At 36.4% G+C, this 20,830-nt stretch overlaps 1 protein-coding gene across 1 annotated transcript in view; it reads right to left on the bottom strand.

Annotated features, from left to right (window-relative positions):
• Positions 1-208: 208 nt before the first annotated feature.
• Positions 209-20,830, bottom strand: part of CCDC39 (coiled-coil domain 39 molecular ruler complex subunit) — a 42,002-nt gene continuing 21,380 nt past the window's right edge. Inside the window, exons 12-20 of the mRNA XM_070072467.1 lie at positions 18,519-18,656; positions 15,765-15,973; positions 8,072-8,195; positions 3,944-4,103; positions 3,430-3,536; positions 2,190-2,330; positions 1,865-2,044; positions 1,651-1,736; positions 209-505 (exon numbers count right to left, since the gene is read on the bottom strand). Coding sequence (XP_069928568.1) covers positions 358-505; positions 1,651-1,736; positions 1,865-2,044; positions 2,190-2,330; positions 3,430-3,536; positions 3,944-4,103; positions 8,072-8,195; positions 15,765-15,973; positions 18,519-18,656 — 1,293 coding nt within the window. The 3' untranslated portion in view covers positions 209-357. The remainder of the gene's footprint in view (positions 506-1,650; positions 1,737-1,864; positions 2,045-2,189; positions 2,331-3,429; positions 3,537-3,943; positions 4,104-8,071; positions 8,196-15,764; positions 15,974-18,518; positions 18,657-20,830) is intronic.

Raw genomic sequence — 20,830 nt, 5'->3', positions numbered from 1 at the left:
GTACAATGAATGTTAAGAAATTTCTACCAGAAAGATTGTTATGTGAGCGTAGTTTCATTAAACAAGTGTGTTTTTTAACCTGACAGATGTCAATACAATAAAAAACACCATTTTCCTTATGCTTGTAAAACATGTAGGTTTGTTGAAATCTGTTACTTTCCTTTTGTATGAAGAAAATAGTAGGAAAACTAATTTTTAAACTACCAGTACTTTTTTGCTGGATAAAACTTTTGGTCATTTTCTATTTCCAACACCATTTCACTAGATACATATATCATTGTAAAGCACACAAAAGCATAGAAAAAGATTTACTGTTTTAACATGAGATTTTTGTGTTTACAACTTGTTCAAAATAGTTTATTTGCTGCTCTTTTTGCTACTAAAGCTACTACTAGCACTAGCTTGCTTAGCACTGCTGTCTGCTAGTGCAGAGGAGTCTGGGAAGCTGAGCTCTAGTACTTTAATTGAAGTCTGAGAAGCCAAAGAACTTGTACTGCTGGATGACCTAGAAGAAAGCAGAATACTGTAAATGTAATACAAATTTTTTATATTAATATAGACTCTCCCATTACTGGCAAAAGATACCATAACTACCTAAGAAATCAAAAAGTACATACTAATAGTGCTAATATATTTTAAAAGTGTGACCATTGGTAAATATCAAAAAAAAGGAAAAGAAAACTAATAGTTTCAATAAATACTTCAATAAATGCAGTATATTTTATGTGAGAAAAGTGTTTGCAATTGCAGTCAATTTCTTAGAATCATTAAACATTAAAGGTTTGCAAGATTGTAATGAAAGATGAGGATTTATGGCAGGAGTAATTAAAATGGTAATTAAAAGGACAGTATGTGAAATTTAAGTTGAAGTGGAAGGGGAGAGGCATGCTGAGGAATAAAGTGGTGGGATCATATGTAAACTATCCATACAGTTTTGAAATGCTATGTTTTAAAAATATATTTCATGGCAGTGTAGAGATATTCAGTAGGTACTCAGTGTATTTATGTAGAATATCTAAGTGAAACACTTTTTCCTCATGATATCAACATGAACTAGTGGAACGTAATAAACAATTGCTGACTGTTAGGTAATTGAATTCTAAAATGAACATCATCATTAATTTTTATTTTCTCAACAGAATAAGCATGTTAATTGAAACATCTCTGATAATAGAATTCTGGATAACAATAAACTTCAGAAGGAAAAAATTCATTTCTTTTTTAGTAAAATAAAGCATTATAAAATCAAATCCTGATGTAAAATTTCATGAATGTGGTTTTAATCAGAAAACTCCTGTTTGCTTGTACATCTAAGTTGCCCTTTTGTGGTTTAAAAAAACCTCCCCTACTTGGAGTTCACCCCAAATGCTAACTCCAACCGTCAGATTTCACTCTGTCCTACTGTAATAGCTGATAATCAGCATTTGTGCAATAGTAGATATGAGGACAGCAGCTGAAATCAGAAGGAAAATCTTGGCTCTGTCACCTGCTTCTGTATCTAATCAGTGTCTGACACAGGGAGGCAGTTGAAGTTGAAATGAGCACAGGCTGTGCCCTGGCCAATCCAACAGCTGTGCTTATGGGTAAGTGACTGGGTTCACATGCTGTCAACTGGGGGTTGAGGTTTTTTTTTTTTAATCTTCCACTTACCTAGCTGATAACAGGGAAGTCTGTGAAGCAGATCTAGAACTGTGGCGACGGCCTTTAGTACCAGCTGTAGGTAGTTCTAACCCATTCTGGAATGATATTTAATAGCAAGTCATTACTCCTACTGCATTGTAGAAGAAAAACAGATTTCATTTTATGATGGATGCTATAAATTTTTTCATGAAGTATTAGATTCTTATTAGAGGGTATGTACTACCTGTTGAAAATATGTTTGTAGTATAAGATGGATCTCAGCATTTTCTTCTATGACATCAGCTATCATTTCATCAATGACCTTATGAAATTGTTTAACTTCACGAAGTTTGATGTCTTGTTCTTCTAGCGTTTCATCTTTTGTTCCTTTCAAAAGACGGATTTCTTTTGTGAGTTTTGCGCACTGTTGGCAAACAACAGCCAATTATTATATAAGCCTATTTTCCAGAACTTAAAAATTTTAAAGGATAAAGGAAGATTTGTGTTTACCATTTGGTACATCAAAAAAATGTAAATATGACAGGTCAGTTTTTAAAAGCTATCAATACCTGTTTAGTTACTCTTTCTAATTTTGGCTTTTGCTCCTCAGTTTCTCTACGTAGTTGAAATGAATAGGCTTGCTTCTCTGATAGTTTTTCTTGGACATTATTTGTTAAATGTTCTATGACTTCTAAAGTATTTTCCATGCTCTGCAGAAATAAAGTAATAACATACTTAACTGGTTTTAACCAAAAGCTGATTTTTATTGCTTGCTCCTGTGATTTGAATATGATTTATTCCCCTAAACTCATGCAGGATTTTAATCCACAAATCATATGTTAATGGTAGTAAGAGGGTAGAAACAATGCAACTCTGCTGTTTAGAGCTGGGGGTCTTTAGAACATGTTTAGATTTAGATAAGGTCAATAGAGTAAAGTTCCTATGGTTGAATCCTAGCGTCTTTGTGAGGAATGACATACCCAACACAGTACAGGCATGTGTGCTCCCTGTCCTTTGCTATGAAATGTCATGCGCTACTTCAGGACTCTGCCACCGAGAAAGCCACCAGCAGATCTGAGCCAATGCCAGAACAATGCCCTTGAACCTCCAAAACTTTGACCTGAATAAACCACTTTCCAAAAAGTGGGCTTGCCTCAAGTATTTCATTATAGTAATGAAAAACAGACTAATATGCTTGCCATTTGTCATTTAATTATTTATTTCTCTATATAATGCATGTGCACTTTTCAGTAGATAATAGATATAATGGTTTTATGGATTAAGTTTTGTATATTATTCCACTGGGAAGTATTCTTATGTTACTTGGAGAAAAAAATGATAGACATGGTGACTATTGAAAGCACGCAGTTTTCAAAGATTCACAATTCATATCTTTCTTCAGCTTTATTTGTTTAAAAATATTTTTATATAGTGACTGTGTTCTTTTGTCTACCAGCAATTTTTAGTAACTACTTTCTACTTTATTATATTTACCTTTTAAATTTTGTTTTATAGAGCAATACAACTTTTATGGAATAAAAGTTCATTAAAATAGGTCATAATTAGCTAGCTATGGTATGTCAACCAAGTACAAGTAATTGTCAGGGTCTAGCATTGAGATTTTAACTAATTAATACTTGGGTCACTTATTTTTCTCTCCTTTAAATGAGACTATTATCTGTCTTACAGTCTACTTACCTGAAAAGGTTCTCTAAATAACTACCTTCTTTGTGCACACTCGAGAGAGCAGCTGTAGTATATTGGTAGTTAACTTTTATTGAGGGCTTATTTAGAACTCTTAGTATTTACCTGTATATCTTCTTGAAGTTCTCTGATTTGTCTTTGTTTGTATCTGTATTTTTCATCAACAGCTCGTTTTTGTTCTTCTAGTTGAATTTTTAGCTCATACTCATCACCTAGAATTCAGAAATTTTTAGTATGAGCTTTCAACATACTATTTAGAGAACAAAGTATTGCGTATATAGTATTCAACATCTAATTCTTTATGAAAGGTTAAATTCCTTGTATCTCTTGAGGGAAAATTATATGGTCATATAGTACCTATTTTGCCAACAAAGAGCAGCAATATGCTGCATTTTTAACAAATTTAAAATTCCCTAGAAAAGTAATAAACCATACCCCCATAATGTAGTCATATCTTAGCAGACTACTTCAAATAAAAAAGAGAGTGGGGAAAAAGGTTGAATTGTGTTTGACCCAATAGGATAATTTTGCTATCCATGTCTTATAAAGTTGTTCCTTTTCTTTATGTATACAGCTTTCATTGTATATATTTATTTTTAAAAATTTAACACCAACATACTAGAAGGGGTCACTTTTTTAAAAGATTGTTTATAATTGTTGTTGCAGTTTTTCAGTACTTGCAAGGTGTTTTCTAGAGCAAAGATTTCTTTTTCAGCTTTGTTGATCTTAGCATCCAAATTGTCACCTTCTCTTTGAAGTTCTTCCTTTTGTTGAGCGGCCTATGAAGTACAGAATAGAAAAGTTACTAGCATGGGAGGAATTGTCTGTCTTTGGGGCAGAAAATAGTTAATTCCAACAATGCTAGTTTACTGTAGGGCCTATATACAGCAGGCATTTATTTATTTATTTGTTTGTTTGTTTATTTTATTTTATGGGATACCGAGGATTAATCTGCACCACAGCACTGTTCCCCCCACATTTACTTTTAAATTCCAAAATTATGATTCCATCTGCTTTTGAATCAGATTACATAATGCAGAGTTTTATTTTGGGTTAAAATAGCTGGTATTTAGAAGAAATTTTTATAAACTTCGACATTTCAAAACATTTTCAAGTACTTTAATTGGAAAATTCCATTAATTATGATGAAAACTAGACTATTTCATCATAAAGACTAAGAGGAAATTGGAAATGAGATTTGAAAGATGCCAGTCCTTCTTTGATTACTGATTATATTTTTCAGTCTGGCCTTTAGTAGTCAAATATCATAAGATACTAGGGTTGGCAAAGAAAAAAGACATTGGTGTTCCATACACCAAGGGCATTGTAGGACCAAAACAGAGCCTATGCGTTGAACTGTGTCCATAGCAGGGGGAAAAAAATAAATTGAGGTCCTAACCACCATGCCTCAGAATGTGACCTGATTTGAAAATAGGGTCTTTGTAAGTGAGGTCACGTTTACATGAGGTTACTAGGGCAGGCTTTAATTCGATATAGCTGGTAGACTTAACAAAAACAGGAAAATTAAGCAGACATGACATGGAAGGAAAGCTGTGTGAAAAGACAGAATGGCACATGAAGTTAAAGGCAGACACAAGGGTGGTGCAACTACAAACGAAGGAACAGCAACCACCAGCAAACCACCAGAAGGTAGAAGAGAACAGATTCTCCCTCATAGTCCTCAGAGCAAACAAACCTTGCCAATACCTTCCATCTTGGATTTCTAGACTTGAAAAGTACAGCACAATAAATTCTGTTTAAACCATCTAGTTTGTAATACTTTTGTTAGGGTACCCATAAGAAATTAGTTAAAGGAGCCAGCAAATTTTCTTTGTAAAAGCAAGATAGTAAATATTCTGGGTTTTCTGTGCCATTCACTGGTTTTAAAACTACTCAGCTTTTATCATTGTAGTCTGAAAACAGCCATAGAGAATACTTGAATGAGAGATGAGTGTATTATGTTTCCCAATAATTAACAAAACAAGTAGACAGTATTTGGACTGGGTCCAGTTTTCTGGTCCCTGATCTATAGTGTGCAGAAAACAACACTGGCTAGTACTGTTTGTAGCCCTTACCCAGAACTATATACATACATGTATGTGTCTATCAGGAAAGATCCCTTTCTGGAGAATGTAGGGAAGGGAGAGAATCTTGAGTTTGACTAAATCCTAAATCACCACATTGAGAAAATTAGCAAGTTTAGGGTTTTTCCTTGCTACAAAACTGCTCAAGTATTATTTCCAAAAGGTCAAACAGTCTGGTAAAAATATTAATGAACACATGTCAAAGATGTTATTGAGCTTATAACTAAGCAACTAGTAAGGTATTCAAAGAACTGAAAATTTTCATATATGGACATGCAGCCTCAAAAAGATGCTGAAATTAACTTGCCAATAGATACAAAATTAATATTTTTTAGGGAATACATACTGATGCTTGGATTATCCTACAAATCCAAAAGTGATTAAATTATTCTAAGATGTATTTGTGTTGCTATCAGCTAATCTATAAGTTATTATCCCTACAGAGTTATAAGTCAATAGAATGTCAAAGGCATGCACTCCCACAGGATCGAGTAATCCTAGAGAACCTGCTAGAAAATACCAAGACTTTGATGTCACCCTGCAGTAGCATCATTACACCCAGTGATTGCTTTTCAGGCCATAGATAATTCTTTGTGAAAAAAACTAGACTGAGTTTTGTTATAAAGCTTTATTGTTACACATCTGCAAATTACAAAGTCTTATGAGAAAAGGCTTAAATATGCTATATAACAAAAAACTGAAATAACTGGGGCAAGCTATGGATAACAGAGAAGACCACATAAAGAAGTCTGGCATCAGGAAGTTGAGAATGGTAACTGATAGCCTCAATTCAGTTAATATATTCTTGATACTGATATTTATCTGGCAAATTCATTGTAAAAAGGAATGCTCTATCATAAAAAACTTGTGAAGTAGGTTAATAAGCCTTATTACAGCAATAGTGATAATTAACATTAATTGAGGACTCACTTTGTGCCAGGCACTGTCCTAAGGGCTTTACGTAGATTGTTGCATCCACGTCTATCAAGTTATGATCCTCATTTTGCAAAGATAAAGTTACATAACTTGAATTCAAGATCACCTACCTAGTTGGTGGTAAAACTAGGATATGATCAAGGCACTCCAAATACTAGTAATTTTAGGTAGCCCACCACAGCCCTTGTTGACTGAGAAGCTTAATTGGAATTCCAACATCTACCTTTCCAACCCCTAAGAGTCTGCAGCCTTTCCTTCACCCTTTAGGAAACTTTAAAACCTGAAGGAGGAAAAGTCCTATTATTCCTGGGCAGAAGCCTGAGGCAAATACAGGTTGACAAACTACAAGAAAGCTTTGACACCTGGAACTGATTTCTCATAACTTAGAATGTCCAGGGCCAAAGTGACAACCATCACATTTAGTGCATATGTTAGGGGCATACTTGAAGAAAGGCTGCAATTCAGGAGGTTAAGGAGATAGGTAAAAGAGGGGAAGTGGGGTTGGTGTCGTGGTGGCATAGTGCATAAAACTGCCTCCTGTGGCTCCAGCATCCCATATGGGTGCTGGTTTGAGTCCCAGCTGCTCCACTTCCAGTCCAACCTCCTGCTAATGCGCCTGGCAAAGCAGCAGAACATGGCCCGAGGACTTAGGGCCCTGCAGCCTCGTGGGAGACCCAGAAGAAGCTCCTGGTTCCTGGCTTCAGATTGGCCCAGCTCTGTTGCGGCCATTTGGGGAGTGAACCAGAGGATGGAAGGTCAGTTGATGTCTCTCTGTAACTATGTTTCAAATAAATAAGTCTTTAAAAAGAGGCAGTGGGGTGGGAGGAGAACATCACCAGGGCTGTCCTCTGAAGATGTGAAGTGAGAGATCTCAATCCTATCCATGTACAGGACAATGAGTCACAGAATTTCCATTCCTCCTTTGTAGTGTTTTGAGTAATTTCCCAGACCTTTCCATAATGGAAATTACACTTGCTAAACGTGCTTTCTGCATGGGAGAATTAATGCCACCACAGTACTAATGAAGGAATTTCTTTCAATTCTTGATCACTTCTGAATTTCCCTTAATGAGTTACTAGGTGAAGACAACCGTGGGATGGCAAACAACTCTGGAACACGAAAGTTTCACCTGATATCTCTTTCATGTATGATGGGAGAAGAACAGTACACTTCCTCTCTGAAGAACTGCCATACCTGGACTGAAGTGGCATACTGGACTTTAACATTCAGAGGTGGTATAGCTCCAAAGTGTGATGAGGTCCAGGGTATTGTATAGCTATAGTGAAGTCAAGCTTTGACACTGAACAGCAAGCCACCCTGAGTGATAACAGGCTTTAGAGTAAAACAGATTATGAATGTTAACTGAGGGAAAATGACATGACACAAAATAGCCTAAAAGGAATGTCTAAGAATGATCAAGTAGAATGACCCAAACTCAAATGAAGGGTTTTGGAGCAAGTTAGCTGGTTTTGGGCACTGGAGGGTAGTGAATGTTCTGACCACTTCAACTGGAAGTGTATAGCCTAGTAGTGCTTCAGTCAGCTTCAGCTAGAAACTAATGTTCTGGCTCTTATTAAGTGCAATAGTTAATGACCCTAATTAAGTGAAATAAATAGTTGCTAGATTTTATGGGGTAAGGAAAGGGGTGGGGAGGATGCCATTTTGGTTCTTTTAAATCCAGAGGCTTATACTTCATACTATCACAACTGTAAATCAGTTAACATTACCTTTATTACATAATAGGCCTGTGTTTTCTCCTCTTCTCCTTCAGGAGGCATCATAACAACAGTAAGAATCTCATATCTGTTCTTCAGCTTATCAATTTTACTTAGTCGCTCATGATACTCAGCACTAATATGAAAAGAAAACAATTAAAAAAACCACACAGGGAAAAACACTTCTCATGTTCTTATTTAAGACATTTGGATTTGTGTTACTGTCAAACAGGTTAAATGTGTTCTCATTTTTTAAAAAAGATCTGTTTAATTGAAGTTGCACAGAGAAGGAGAGACAGAGTTTCCATTTACTGGTTCACTCCCCAGATGGCAACAATAGCCAGTGCTGGGCTAGACCCAAGCCAGGAGTCAGGAGCTTCATTTGGGTTTCCCACATGGGTGACAGGGGTCCAAGCACTTGGTCCATCTTCCAGTGCTTTTCCCAGGCCATTATCTGGGAGCTGGATCAGAAGTAAAGCAGCCAGGATAGGAACTGGTGACCATATGGGATGCCAATGTTAAAGGCAGAGCTTTATCTGCTACACCACAACACCAGCCCCTCATTTCATATTTAATAATCACTATAAGGGGTCTCAAATTCTACCTGCCATAGATTCATGGATGCTGGCAGAAGACAGTTTTTCTGCAGCAGGGATAAATGGTTATTAGTCGTGAAGCATCAAGTATCATGAGTTTCTTTTTTGCCCCCTCATCGGTTGGGGACAAAGAGGGATTCAAATGAATGTTGCACACACAGTAATTCTACATGACAGGTGAGGAGTCTCAAGTTTAAGTAACTGAAATATTTGATAATGAAAAATAAGCAAACATGTCAAACTTTTGCTCCAGAGAGTTTTTCAAGCTGTGTACTATAAAAACATGTTCTAAAAGATAATGAACAACAGGGCAGTGAGTGGTTCTCATTGCAAGGCAGACAGAAATATGAGAAACTAATGGCAAATTGTCTCCCAACATTCAGATTTCTAAATTTTTTGGTTCCTTTTTTATTAAGTTTATATCTGAGATATCTTTAGAACTTGATTAATAACAATACTAATGCTAATATATGCATGACAATATGGAAAGTGATGCATTTGTCCAGTACAACCTCATGAAGGTCAGCCATCCAAACTTCCAGTTTTCCTACATTTAGAGAAAACCAATGGCAAAATATATTTAGTGTCAGAAGTTATTTTTTTATTTTTAATTATCACTGTTGTTTCATCAGAAAATATTCACTCATCCTTTACATGATTATAAAAGACTTTCTGGCCTACAAGCTTAAGATGATGGATTGAGTATAAGTATATCTCTCCCCTTTCTGAGTTTGAAAAAAAATGTAATAGCTTTGGGAAAAAAAGAATTTTTTTTCATGAACTTCTGGAAAAATAGAAACCAGAGGGATAAGATTAATGGGGAAAAATATATAGAAGCAAGAGCAGTTTTCTACTACTGAAGTGAAAAAAATCCAAACTCAGAAATGACAAAAAGAGCAAGAGTAATCTGTGAGACTGCTGTCAATGGGTGGCTAATGAGAGTTGTCCACAGAAAATTTGGGTCACTCCCCTCTACCCTTCAAAGTAAACAGGATTGTTGACATGAATGATATCTACTTTGCTGGTAATCTAAAAGTAACCAGAATTCCTGGTATGTATGTTGGAGCTAGAGTGAGAAGTGAAAACAGACGTACTATTTCCAGGCTTTCACAACAGTGGAAATAAGTTTTAAAAAGCAGTTCTATCTGGGAATAAAATAAAGTCTTCATCATTCAAATAAGTATTTCTTAACTTTTTGTAACTAATAACTGCCTAATACATCTCAATGGTCCTTATGTGACAAGTTAGCCTGGACCCCATTTCAGGGAGAGATCTGTTGGAGAAAGAGATCTATCTAATTCAGGGAAGACCCTTACCAGCAGATCTGTCAATATCCGCTGATTGTTAATTAAGCATTTATTAATAAATACAAACCAAAAGCCAAGCATCATCATATATGGAAAGCCAACAGAATGAATGGAAAAAAAAAAATAAACAAGGAACAGACCCTGGGAAAAACAGAGATAAGCAGAGAATAAAGCAGAAGTTTCAAAGTATTTAATTAGTACCCTCTAAAATGTGGAAGGATGTTGCCTCCAAAAACACCTATGAAACAAGATGAGGTGCTATGAAAAGAAAGCAGCTGTGAAAGAATAATTCTTGCAAGTAAATTTTCAGTTTAACATCAGGGAAGAATAAAGATTCAGTTAGTAACATAATGGAGAGACAGAAGCAAGGCAGAGTGGATAGCACTAGGGAGAGAATATCTGAGAAATCAGAATAAAAAGAATAGAACATTGAAAATGAGAGAAAAAACCTGGCTATATCTAGGAGAGCCAAAGTCCACTAAAAATGAGCAACAAATGAGGAAAACAATAAGAACGGTTATGAGGAAAAAATTAAATAGAAAAATATTCCTTGGCTCCAGCGCCGTGGCTCACTTGGTTAATCCTCTGCCTGCGGCGCCAGCATCCCATATGGGTGCCAGGTTCTAGTCCCAGTTGCTCCTCTTCCAGTTCAGCTCTCTGCTGTGGCTAGAGAGGGCAGTGGAGGATGGCCCAAGTGCTTGGGCCCCTGCACCCGCATAGGAGACCAGGAAGAAGCACCTGGCTCCTGGCCTCGGATCAATGCAGCACTGGCCGTAGCAGCCATTTGGGGAGTGAACCAATGGAGGGAAGACCTTTCTGTCTCTCTCACTGTCTGAAGAAAGAGAGAAAGAGAGAAAGAGAAAGAGAAAGAGAGAAAGAGAAAGAGAGAAAGAGAAAGAGAGAAAGAGAAAGAAAGAAAGAAAGAAAGAAAGAAAGAAAGAAAGAAAGAAAGAAAGAAAGAAAGAAAGAAAGAAAGAAAGAAAGAAAGAAAGAAAGAAAGAAAGAAAAGAAAGAAAGAAAGAATATTCCTCTGACCTGGGGAAAGACTTGAATGAAACAACTCCAAGCTCACCAAGGGTCAAGCAAGAAAAGCAAAAAATGACAAAACACTCAGACACATCTGAGGAAATTACGAAAAATCAAGGATAAAGAGATTGTCTCAAAGCTTCCAGAAAGAAAACAACAAAAACAAATTCCTCATTTTATTATTAAATTCAATTAACCTGGAACCAGAGACTGCCCATAAATAATATTTTAATCCAGAAGAATATAATCAGTGGTTTTAACAATACATGAAAATTGGGGAGAGGAAATGTTGAAGTGAAATGTGCTAAGACTCTTCTTTAGGAAAGAAAATTAATCTTCAAAATTCAGAGAATTTGAAATATTAAAAATATAAAACTTCCGCCGGCGCCACGGCTCACTAGGCTAATCCTCCGCCTTGCAGCGCCGGCACACCGGGTTCTAGTCCCGGTTGGGGCGCCGGATTCTGTCCCGGTTGCCCCTCTTCCAGGCCAGCTCTCTGCTGTGGCCAGGGAGTGCAGTGGAGGATGGCCCAAGTACTTGGGCCCTGCACCCCATGGGAGACCAGGATAAGCACCTGGCTCCTGCCATCGGATCAACGTGGTGCACCGGCCGCAGCGCGCCGGCGGCGGCAACCATTGGAGGGTGAACCAACGGCAAAGGAAGACCTTTCTCTCTGTCTCTCTCTCTCACTGTCCACTCTGCCTGTCAAAAAAAGAAAAAAAGAAAAAAGAAAAAAAATATAAAACTTCCAAACAACAAGAGAGAAAGAGAAAATGAAATTTAGTAAAACCAATGAAAGAAGAATAAGTATGGGCTGGCACTGCGGTTCACTAGACTAATCTTCTGCCTAGTGGCGCCGGCACACCAGATTCTAGTCCCAGTCGGGGCGCCAGATTCTGTCCCGGTTGCCCCTCTTCCAGGCCAGCTCTCTGCTGTGGCCCGGGAGTGCAGTGGAGGATGGCCCAGGTCCTTGGGCCCTGCACCCCATGGGAGATCAGGAGAAGTACCTGGCTCCTGGCTTCAGATCAGTGCAATGCACCAGCCACAGCGCGCCGGCTGCAGCGGCTATTGGAGGGTTAACCAGTGGCAAAAGTAAGACCTTTCTCTCTGTCTCTGTCTCTCACTGTCCACTCTGCCTGTCAAAAAAAAAAAAAATTTAATTTAAAAAAATAAAAAAAAAGAAGTATGGCAATTTCTCAATGTTTCTTGAAAAGTTATGTACCTACCCTAAGACCCAGCAATTCTACTCCCAGCTATTTACTCAAGAGAAAAGAAAGCATATGTCCTTACCAAGAAAACATATGTTCATAGCATATTTGTTTATAAAAACTACAAACTGGAAATAAATGTCCATCAGCAGGTAGATGTATAAACAAATTGGAGTAAACATATTCAATGAAATAGTTCTATTAGCAATAAAAAGCCGGAGTCAGCAAACCATGCTGCCTGCCACCTGTGTTTGTAAGCTCACAAGCAAAGGATGGCTTTTATGAAAAATAACAAAATTTCATGAAAAATGAAAATTATACAGGAATTCAGTTTCAATGTCTATACAGTTTTACTGGAACACAGCATGATCACTGCTGTCTGCTTTCACTATACAATGACAGGGCTGAGTTACTGAAACAAGAACTACCATATTTATCATCTAGCCCTTATATATAAATTGTACCAACTCCCATTAAAGAGGAGTGTATTATTGATATATACAACATGGATGAACCTGAATTACTCTGAATAAAAGAAGCCAGAAAACTGAAAAGTTCCTACTATTGAATTCCATTTATACGAAATTCTTAAAAATGCATTCTAAACTATCCAGATAAAAAGCAGATCAGCCGTCATCTGGTATGGGTATATGCGAAGGCACAGGGGTGGTGAATATCCAGCACCTGGGTCATATAAAGCCCATGAAATCAGTTGGTCTGGCTCTGCCAAGGCAACCGCAGGCAGGACCCAAATTCAATACATCTACAGCAGGCTAATTTTTAAGTTGATAATTTTATATGACCCATGAATGATGTTATAAAAATCCAAATGGCCCTTGACAGAAAAAAGGTTCCCACCCCAGGACTAGAGGGAAAAATCAGAATGGGAAATTTATGGGAATGATGGATATATTAACTATCTTGATTGTGATGATGTTTATCAAAATGTATCAACTTATATCAATTATATCTCAGAGTATTTTAAAATAAAATTTCAACGAGACAATGAAAAGCAGGAAAGATAATAAAGAAAATAAGAATTTAACTTGTGGAATGCAGCTAAAATAATATTTAGATGGACATTTTTAGGCTTCAAAGCTTAAAGTTAATAAATGAAGCATCTATCTCAAGTAAAAAACATTAAAAATACCGCACAAAAGAAGGAACAATAGTAGAGATGAGGTCAGAAGTTAATGAAATAACATATACATGTACACTAGGAAAGATCAGTGAGTGGACTGTTTTCAAGTACTGCTGGGGCTGGCACCGTGGCTCACTTGGTTAATCCTCCACCTGCAGCGTCAGCATCCCATATGGGTTCTGGATTCTAGTCTCGGTTGCTCCTCTTCCATTCCAGCTCTCTGTTGTGGCCAGAGAGGGCAGTGGAGGATGGCCCAAGTGCTTGGGCTCCTGCACCCCATGGGAGACCAGGAGAAGCAGCTGGCTCCTGGCTTCAGATCGGCGCAGCACTGGCCATAGCGGCCATTTGGGGAGTGAACCAACGGAAGGAAGACCTTTCTCTCTGTCTCTCCCTCTCACTGTCTGTAACTCTACCTGTCAAATAAAAAAAAAATAAATACTGCTAAAAATGATTTAATGGTGTAGGTGTTCGGCATCGCAGTTAGGACATCACTTAGGATGCCCACATCCCACCCTGAAGTGCCTGCGTTCAAGTGTCAGCTCCACTTCCTACTAATGCACACCCTGACAGACAGCATATGATGGCTCAAATTCTTGGGTCCATGCCACCCACAGGATAGATCAAGATTGAGTTCTGGACTCCTGTCTGGCTGTTGCAAGCATCTGGAGAGTGAACCAGCAAGTGGAAAATTTCTCTATGTCTTAGCTCTATCTGTCTCTCTGCATTTAAAAATTGTTTTAAAAAAGATTAACTTCTCTAAGATTTATACCACCCCAAAGAGAGAAGGCACAAATAACCAATATGAGGAATGAAAAAGGATAATCTCTACAAATACAACTGTTTATAATAAAATGATATTATAAGCAATGTTTTGGCAATAACCTTGAAAATTTGGGTGGGGATTTTTTCCTGGAGAAAAGTGTACTTCACCAAACTAGTCAAGACAAAATAAAAAATCCGCATTGTCTCATAAGCAATAAATAAACCAATAGCTGCAAATCTCCCATAGAAAACTCCAGGCCCTCAATGGTTTTACCAATGAGATTTTTGAAAATAACAAGATAAAAATCTACTCTTCTACAAGTTTATCTAGAGTATAGAAAAATAAGAAACATATCATTTTATGAAAGTAGATGTAATTTTAAAAACCTGAAAAGGGCAGTAGGACAAGGAAAACCATGTTGTTTATACACATGAGCATAGTATAAAAATTATATAAAAAATATTTTGAATAAAATATATGTATACAAAAGATAATATATGGAAGACAAGTTGGGTTAATTCCAAAAATATAAGGTTGAAAACTTTGGAAAATCAGTCAAATATAATACTTAACATATATTAAAGGAGTTACAGTATAGCAATGAATGCAAAGAAAGCTTATAACAGAAAACTACAGCAAACTTCTTAATGATAAAACAATGAAAGCTTTCCCTTTGAGATCAGGCACAGACAATGGTACTTGTAATTGCCACTTATATTCATTATCGAACTGGACATCCTAGCAAACACAATAGAAAAAGAACAGTTATAAAGATAAGAAAGAGAAAAATAAAACTAGTTTTATTCAAAATGACACAAATAAAATACCTAGAAAGAATCTAAGATGCATTGGTAGAATTTAAGCAAGTTGGCTGAATGTTTAATAAACAAAAATTAGCTGTGTGATATTTCTATATACCATCAACAAACCAAAAATAAAATGGTTTAAAATGCAGTAACATTGACAGTGACATAAAAAATTAACATTCAGGGGCCAGCATTGTGACGTAGCAGGTAAAGCTGCTGTCTGCAATTCCAGCATCCCATACGGGCACCCATTGAGTCCCAGCTGCTCCACTTCTGATCCAGCTCCCTGCTAATTGCCTGGGGAAAGCAGCAGAAGATGTCCCAAGTGCTTGGGCCCCTCCTACCCTTGTGAGAGACCCAGAAGAAGCTCCTGCCTCCTGGCTTTGGCCTGGCCAAGCCCTGGCCATTGAGGCCATCTGGGGAGTGAACCAGCAAATGGAAGACCTCTACACCCCAACCCCCCTTTCTCTGTAACTCTTTCAAATAAATAAATAAATCTTTAAAAAAATTAACCAATAATAATCTTAAAACAAATATGCAAAACTTCTATGAGAAAATTGCTTCAATAAATACAGCTACCAGGTATCTCTAAGGAAAAACATGTTACTGGGTTCTCACCACAAACCATGCCCAAAAATCAATTCTAAAGGAATTAAAGATCTTAATGTCAAAGGAGAAACTAATGAGTAAAGACTTAAGCAAAGAAAAGAGCCTAAATGCTTATAGTAAAAGCCTTTTCAAACCAATAAGAAAAAGATTAACACCCAGTGTAGAAAAGGGAGCAATCTGTTCTGCTAACATCACCTTTACATTTTCCTTTCAAAAATTTTAGCAGTATTTTAAAACTCTAATAATCACCTTATGCTTTGCCGTTCTTGATCAACATATCTTATTTGTGATGCAAGCATTGCTTTGTGAACCTTGATTTCTTCAGTTCGCTCTTCCATGGCTGTATATAACTGCTGTTTTCTCTTCTCCAGGGAAAGAACTTCTTCCGCCTTACTGTGAAGCATTTCTCGAGTACGCTTAACTTCAAGTTTTAAAAGATTGTCCTCTATCATCAAATCCTACCAACATAAAAAATTGTAAGTACCAAAATCATTATTTTTATAACTAAACCAAAATATTTATTTGTATTGCCAAATATGCCAAACTTGAAAGTATACCTTTTTCTAATTTGGCCAAGAAAATGTGTATGGCTATTTGAAATCAATTTTTATAATTCAATTTTAAATTCAAGCTTTATTTTTTAAAAAAGTTATTCTTAATATTAAAACTTAAAATGTCCAGAAAAATATATAATTCTGCAGATGGACTTTATATACTTTTAACTAAATCTCACAAAATAATGTTGAAGTAAGGTTTTACTTTAAAATAGCTTAGTCGTGAATAGATAAGTACATAACATGATAAATTTTCAGAGAACCCTGAAACAAACACTCAAGAATGGAAGATTTACTCTTTCATAATGGCTCTTCAGTTAGAGAAAAGATTAGATCCCTATCTCACATGTACTGAAAATACATTTCAGATTTTTAAAAAAATGCTTAATGTAAGTCATGGAACCAATGCAACTACCATAAAAACAGTAAACACTGGACTTTTAATGTGACAACTTTCTAAGCATAAAAATTATAAAGGGAAAAAGAAGTTGATATCTTTAAAAGTTCATATCAAAAACACTGAATAAAATTTTAAAAGCAGATGGGGAATATTGACAACGTGACACTATGACACAAAGATATCTTTACATATGAAAATATTTTACAAAGCAATTTAAAAATATAAACATCCCAATGGCAAAGTGGGCCAAGAATATAAACTCGAATTCCAAAAGTAAAAACTATGGAGGAGCCAGCACTGTGGCACAGCAGGTTAACACCTTAGCCTGAAGCGCCAGCATCCCATATGGGCACCGGTTCAAGACCCAGCTGCTCCACTTCCGATCCAGCTCTCTGCTTTGTCCTGGGAAAGCAGTAGAAGATGGCCCAAGTCCTTGGGCCCCTGTACCCACATGGGAGACCCAGAAGAAGCTTCTATCTCCTGGCTTCACATCGGTGCAGCTCTGGCCATTGCGGCCATCTGGGGAGTGAACCAGCAGATGGAAGACCTCTCTCTCTCTGCCTCTCCTCTCTCTGTGTAACTCTGACTTTCAAATAAATAAATAAATCTTTAAAAAAAAAAAAAAAAACTATGGAACATAACATAATGAAAAAAATCTTTTAAACATTTTTACTTAAACATCCATGTTTTACATTTTATCTTTAAACAGAATGCTTTTTGAATAATTCAATGTTAATCTTTAAAGCAAAATGTTTTTAAAAAGCACATGTTTAGCCTAGCAATTAAGATACCTACATCCCACATCAGAGTACTGGGGCTTCATACCCACCACTGGCTCCTGATTCCAGCTTCCTGCTAATATAAACCTTGGAAGCAGCAGTGATGGTTCAAGTAGTTGGATTCTTATTACCCACATGGGATACCTGATACCTGAGTTGCTTTTCTGGCCGCTGGCCTCAGCTGTGGCCTACTCCTGGTGGGCAGATGTGGGCATTTGAAGAATGAACAAGCAAATGGGAACTTGTTTCTCTCTCTCTCTTTCCCTCTGCCTCTCAAATAAATATTTTTAAATAAAATTAAATGTCACCAATTTTGTAAATATAGACTAAAACAATTACAGACCATGTTGGCAACAATTATACAAATTAAAATATCCAGCCTCAGCAGTTGTGACTACAAAAGAATGTGTACACCCTGCTGGTAGGAGTATTATTGGAACCCTCTAGGGGGCAATTGGGCTTTAAAATAGTTTTAAGACACTAAAAATATTCATTTCTTCTTGAACCATATTGTATGGATAGGAATTTATCCCAAGAAATTAACTGAATAATTGTACAATGATATGTGTCCATTGAACACAATAGCACTATTTATAATGGTTAACATGAGAGTGGGGCCGGCACTGTGGCATAGTGGGTAAAGCCACCACCTGCAGTGCCGGCATCCCATATGGGCACCAGTTCAAGTCCTGGCTGCTCCACTTCTGATCCAGCCCTCTGCTATGGCCTGGGAAAGCAGTAGAAGATGGCCCAAATCCTTGGGCTCCTGTATCTGCGTGGGAGACCTGGAGGAAGCTCCTGATTCCTAGCTTTGGATCAGCATAGCTCTGGCCATTGCAGCCAACTGGGGAGTGAACCAGCAGATAGAAGACCTCTCTCTCTCTGCCTCTCCTTCCCTCTCTGTGTAACTCTGACTTTCAAATAAATCTTAAAAAAAAAAAGTCAAATGAGAATAAAAGCAAACATCAGAAAACTAGAAGATGGTTAAATAAATCATAGCAACTTCATGAAATGAATTTGTAGGAAAATTTTTAAATACTGTTTAAAGAATAATGTTTTAGGAAACAATAACAATAAAAATTATTTAAATATAACATATAAGTCAATTTTCTTTAAAAGCCTAGAGGGAAATAAAAGTTAACACTGTTTATCTTGGTAAAGTGATTATAGTGACTTATTCTTCACAATTTGCCTTATTCTTAAGATTTTCTACAATTAACATAAAACTCTGGTTTTTAATACTGTGCATTGAATATAATGTTTAGTATACCTGTTTAAGAGCTTTGGTTTTGTTAAGTTCTTTCTCTGATCTGTCAATAAAAAGATTTAGTTCATCTATTTTGGTCATAAGGGACTGTTTTTCATCACAATTTTTACTGTTTGACTTCTTAATAAAGTAAAGATCATTCTGTAAAAAGAAAAAAGTTATATTAATGTATGCTTTGAATAACAATATTAGAAACTGAACGTACTATATAAACATATCTTATAATTATATTCTCTTAAATACTTTATTAATCATATGGTTTAATCTCTCATCATGCTATGTCTTCAACTTAATATACATGGAAATTCACAAGAAAATTTTTCATTTTTATTACTTATGTTTAGACTTTAGTTTGAGTTTGGAAAATACAAGTTTATATGTATATATATGCATATATATGGCTCAAGTTCAACATGAATTATTAGGTGATCATCATGTATGAGAAGAGAACATATATTGTGGTGCACTACATGGTTCACCACTCCCATTCTGGAATTCATTGTTTGATTCTATCCAAGCCATAGATGTTAAAAACAAAGAAGTCTGGGAAAGTACAGGGTGCTAGTTAGTACCAACTCTGGAAGCAGATGTTTCAATTACATGTTAGCCAGCCAGCTGTGGCAGGCAACATATTCATCCTTGGTATCCTCATCTCTAAAACGGAGATAAGGACAATTCATACCTTCCTGGGTTGTTGGGAAAATTTTAAAAGTTACTGTCAAAGAGTATAGACAGCAAAGTTTAACACATAGAAGTACCATATAGATGTCAGCTATTATTTTATTAGTATTATATATATATATAATATATATAAAATCACATATTCCCAGAGAGAAAAATATCTGATAAGATCTAATTCCTTCAGATGAATAAATAGGTCCTACCTACCCAGATACCAATTTTCTACTAATTATATACCTCTTCCCACCCGGAATAAGGCTTTGTGCTCTTAGCCCCTTCATAGTTTCTAAATCAAAACTTCCTAGTTCCAAACATCTCTCTCTCTCTCCCCCTCCCTTCCAGTCTTTTTCATTGCTTGTATTTCTCTGAAGTATCAGGACCTAATATAGCAACAAGACAGAAGAAAATTTTTTACATAAAGATGTGATTTTATAAAATCAAGTTTAGTATTAAGAGTTCATGTGATCATTCAACCTGAAGAAACTGGTGTCGATTTATGTAAAATAGAGATAGAGTGGTATGGGAGAGGGCATACAGAATGACTTTACTATCTGATGCTAGTATTGAAAAGAGCAAATCTTCTAACTGGCTTTAATGTTTTTAAAATTTACTTACATTTCTATTAACTTATTTATCTGTGTGTTTAAACCAGAGTTGGGGCAGGCATAAGCACCAATCAATTGTATAAAGGAGAGAGAGGTCAAGGTGGTTAAAAGACAGAAGAACTATAACCATCTTTACATAGCAAAACAGATATAATCCAAGGAGGGGTCAAGAGACACATTTCACTGTAAAAATCATCCCCATATGACTTCTGTAGCATTAATATTCTCATATGCTAAGTAATAAAATCCACCATTTATTGACTACCTATTGAAAGCACTATTCTAAGGTATACATTGCTTCTAGTTTTCCCAAATGCCCTAAAATAATTTTCTTCATTTAACAAATGAGTAAACTAGGGCTCAGGAAGTTAAAATGGTACAGTTTTGAAATTCAAAACAGGCTCAATCACTGCCACCCACCTGAGAAATCCAGATGGAGTTCCAGGCTCCTAGCTTTGGCTTAGCTCATCCCAGGCCCAGTGGCCATTTGGGGAGTGAACCAGCAGTTGGAAGATCAATCACTCCACCACCCCCACCCCACCTATTACTCTGCCATTCAAATAAAATAAATGTTTTTTTTTTTAAATATAATGGATAAAACGTTGACATGCAACTTAACATTTGTTATTCAGCAAAAATCCACACAACCACCACCAACAGCAGGAAGTCAGATATTGCAAAATACCCCAGAAGCTCCAAGAGCCCCTTCTTGATCACTACTCACCTCCCCTTTAGAGGAGATTACAGCTTTTAATCTATTGATAATTTCTTACTTTACTTTATAGCTTAGCTCCATTTACTCTATGTAAGACTTTAAAATGTTTTGCACAAAATAAATTTACTTTTAATTTCAAAAATAAAGAACAGGTTCTCTCTGATCCAAAGACATGTTATTTTCCAGTAAACAAAAGAGCTAAAAAAAAAATTCCTTGGACTGTAAACTACTCCAAACCAAAATATGGCCATGTTAAAAGTTTTTAAAAAGGTAACAGCTCCTTTCATCTTAAGCAGCCTTCAAGGAATTGGGGC

This window comes from Oryctolagus cuniculus, chromosome 4 (genome assembly GCF_964237555.1).
Source record: "Oryctolagus cuniculus chromosome 4, mOryCun1.1, whole genome shotgun sequence".
NCBI lineage: Eukaryota > Metazoa > Chordata > Mammalia > Lagomorpha > Leporidae > Oryctolagus > Oryctolagus cuniculus.
Note: the sequence above shows the minus strand (reverse complement) of the source record. Positions and strands in the feature narration are given on the sequence as shown.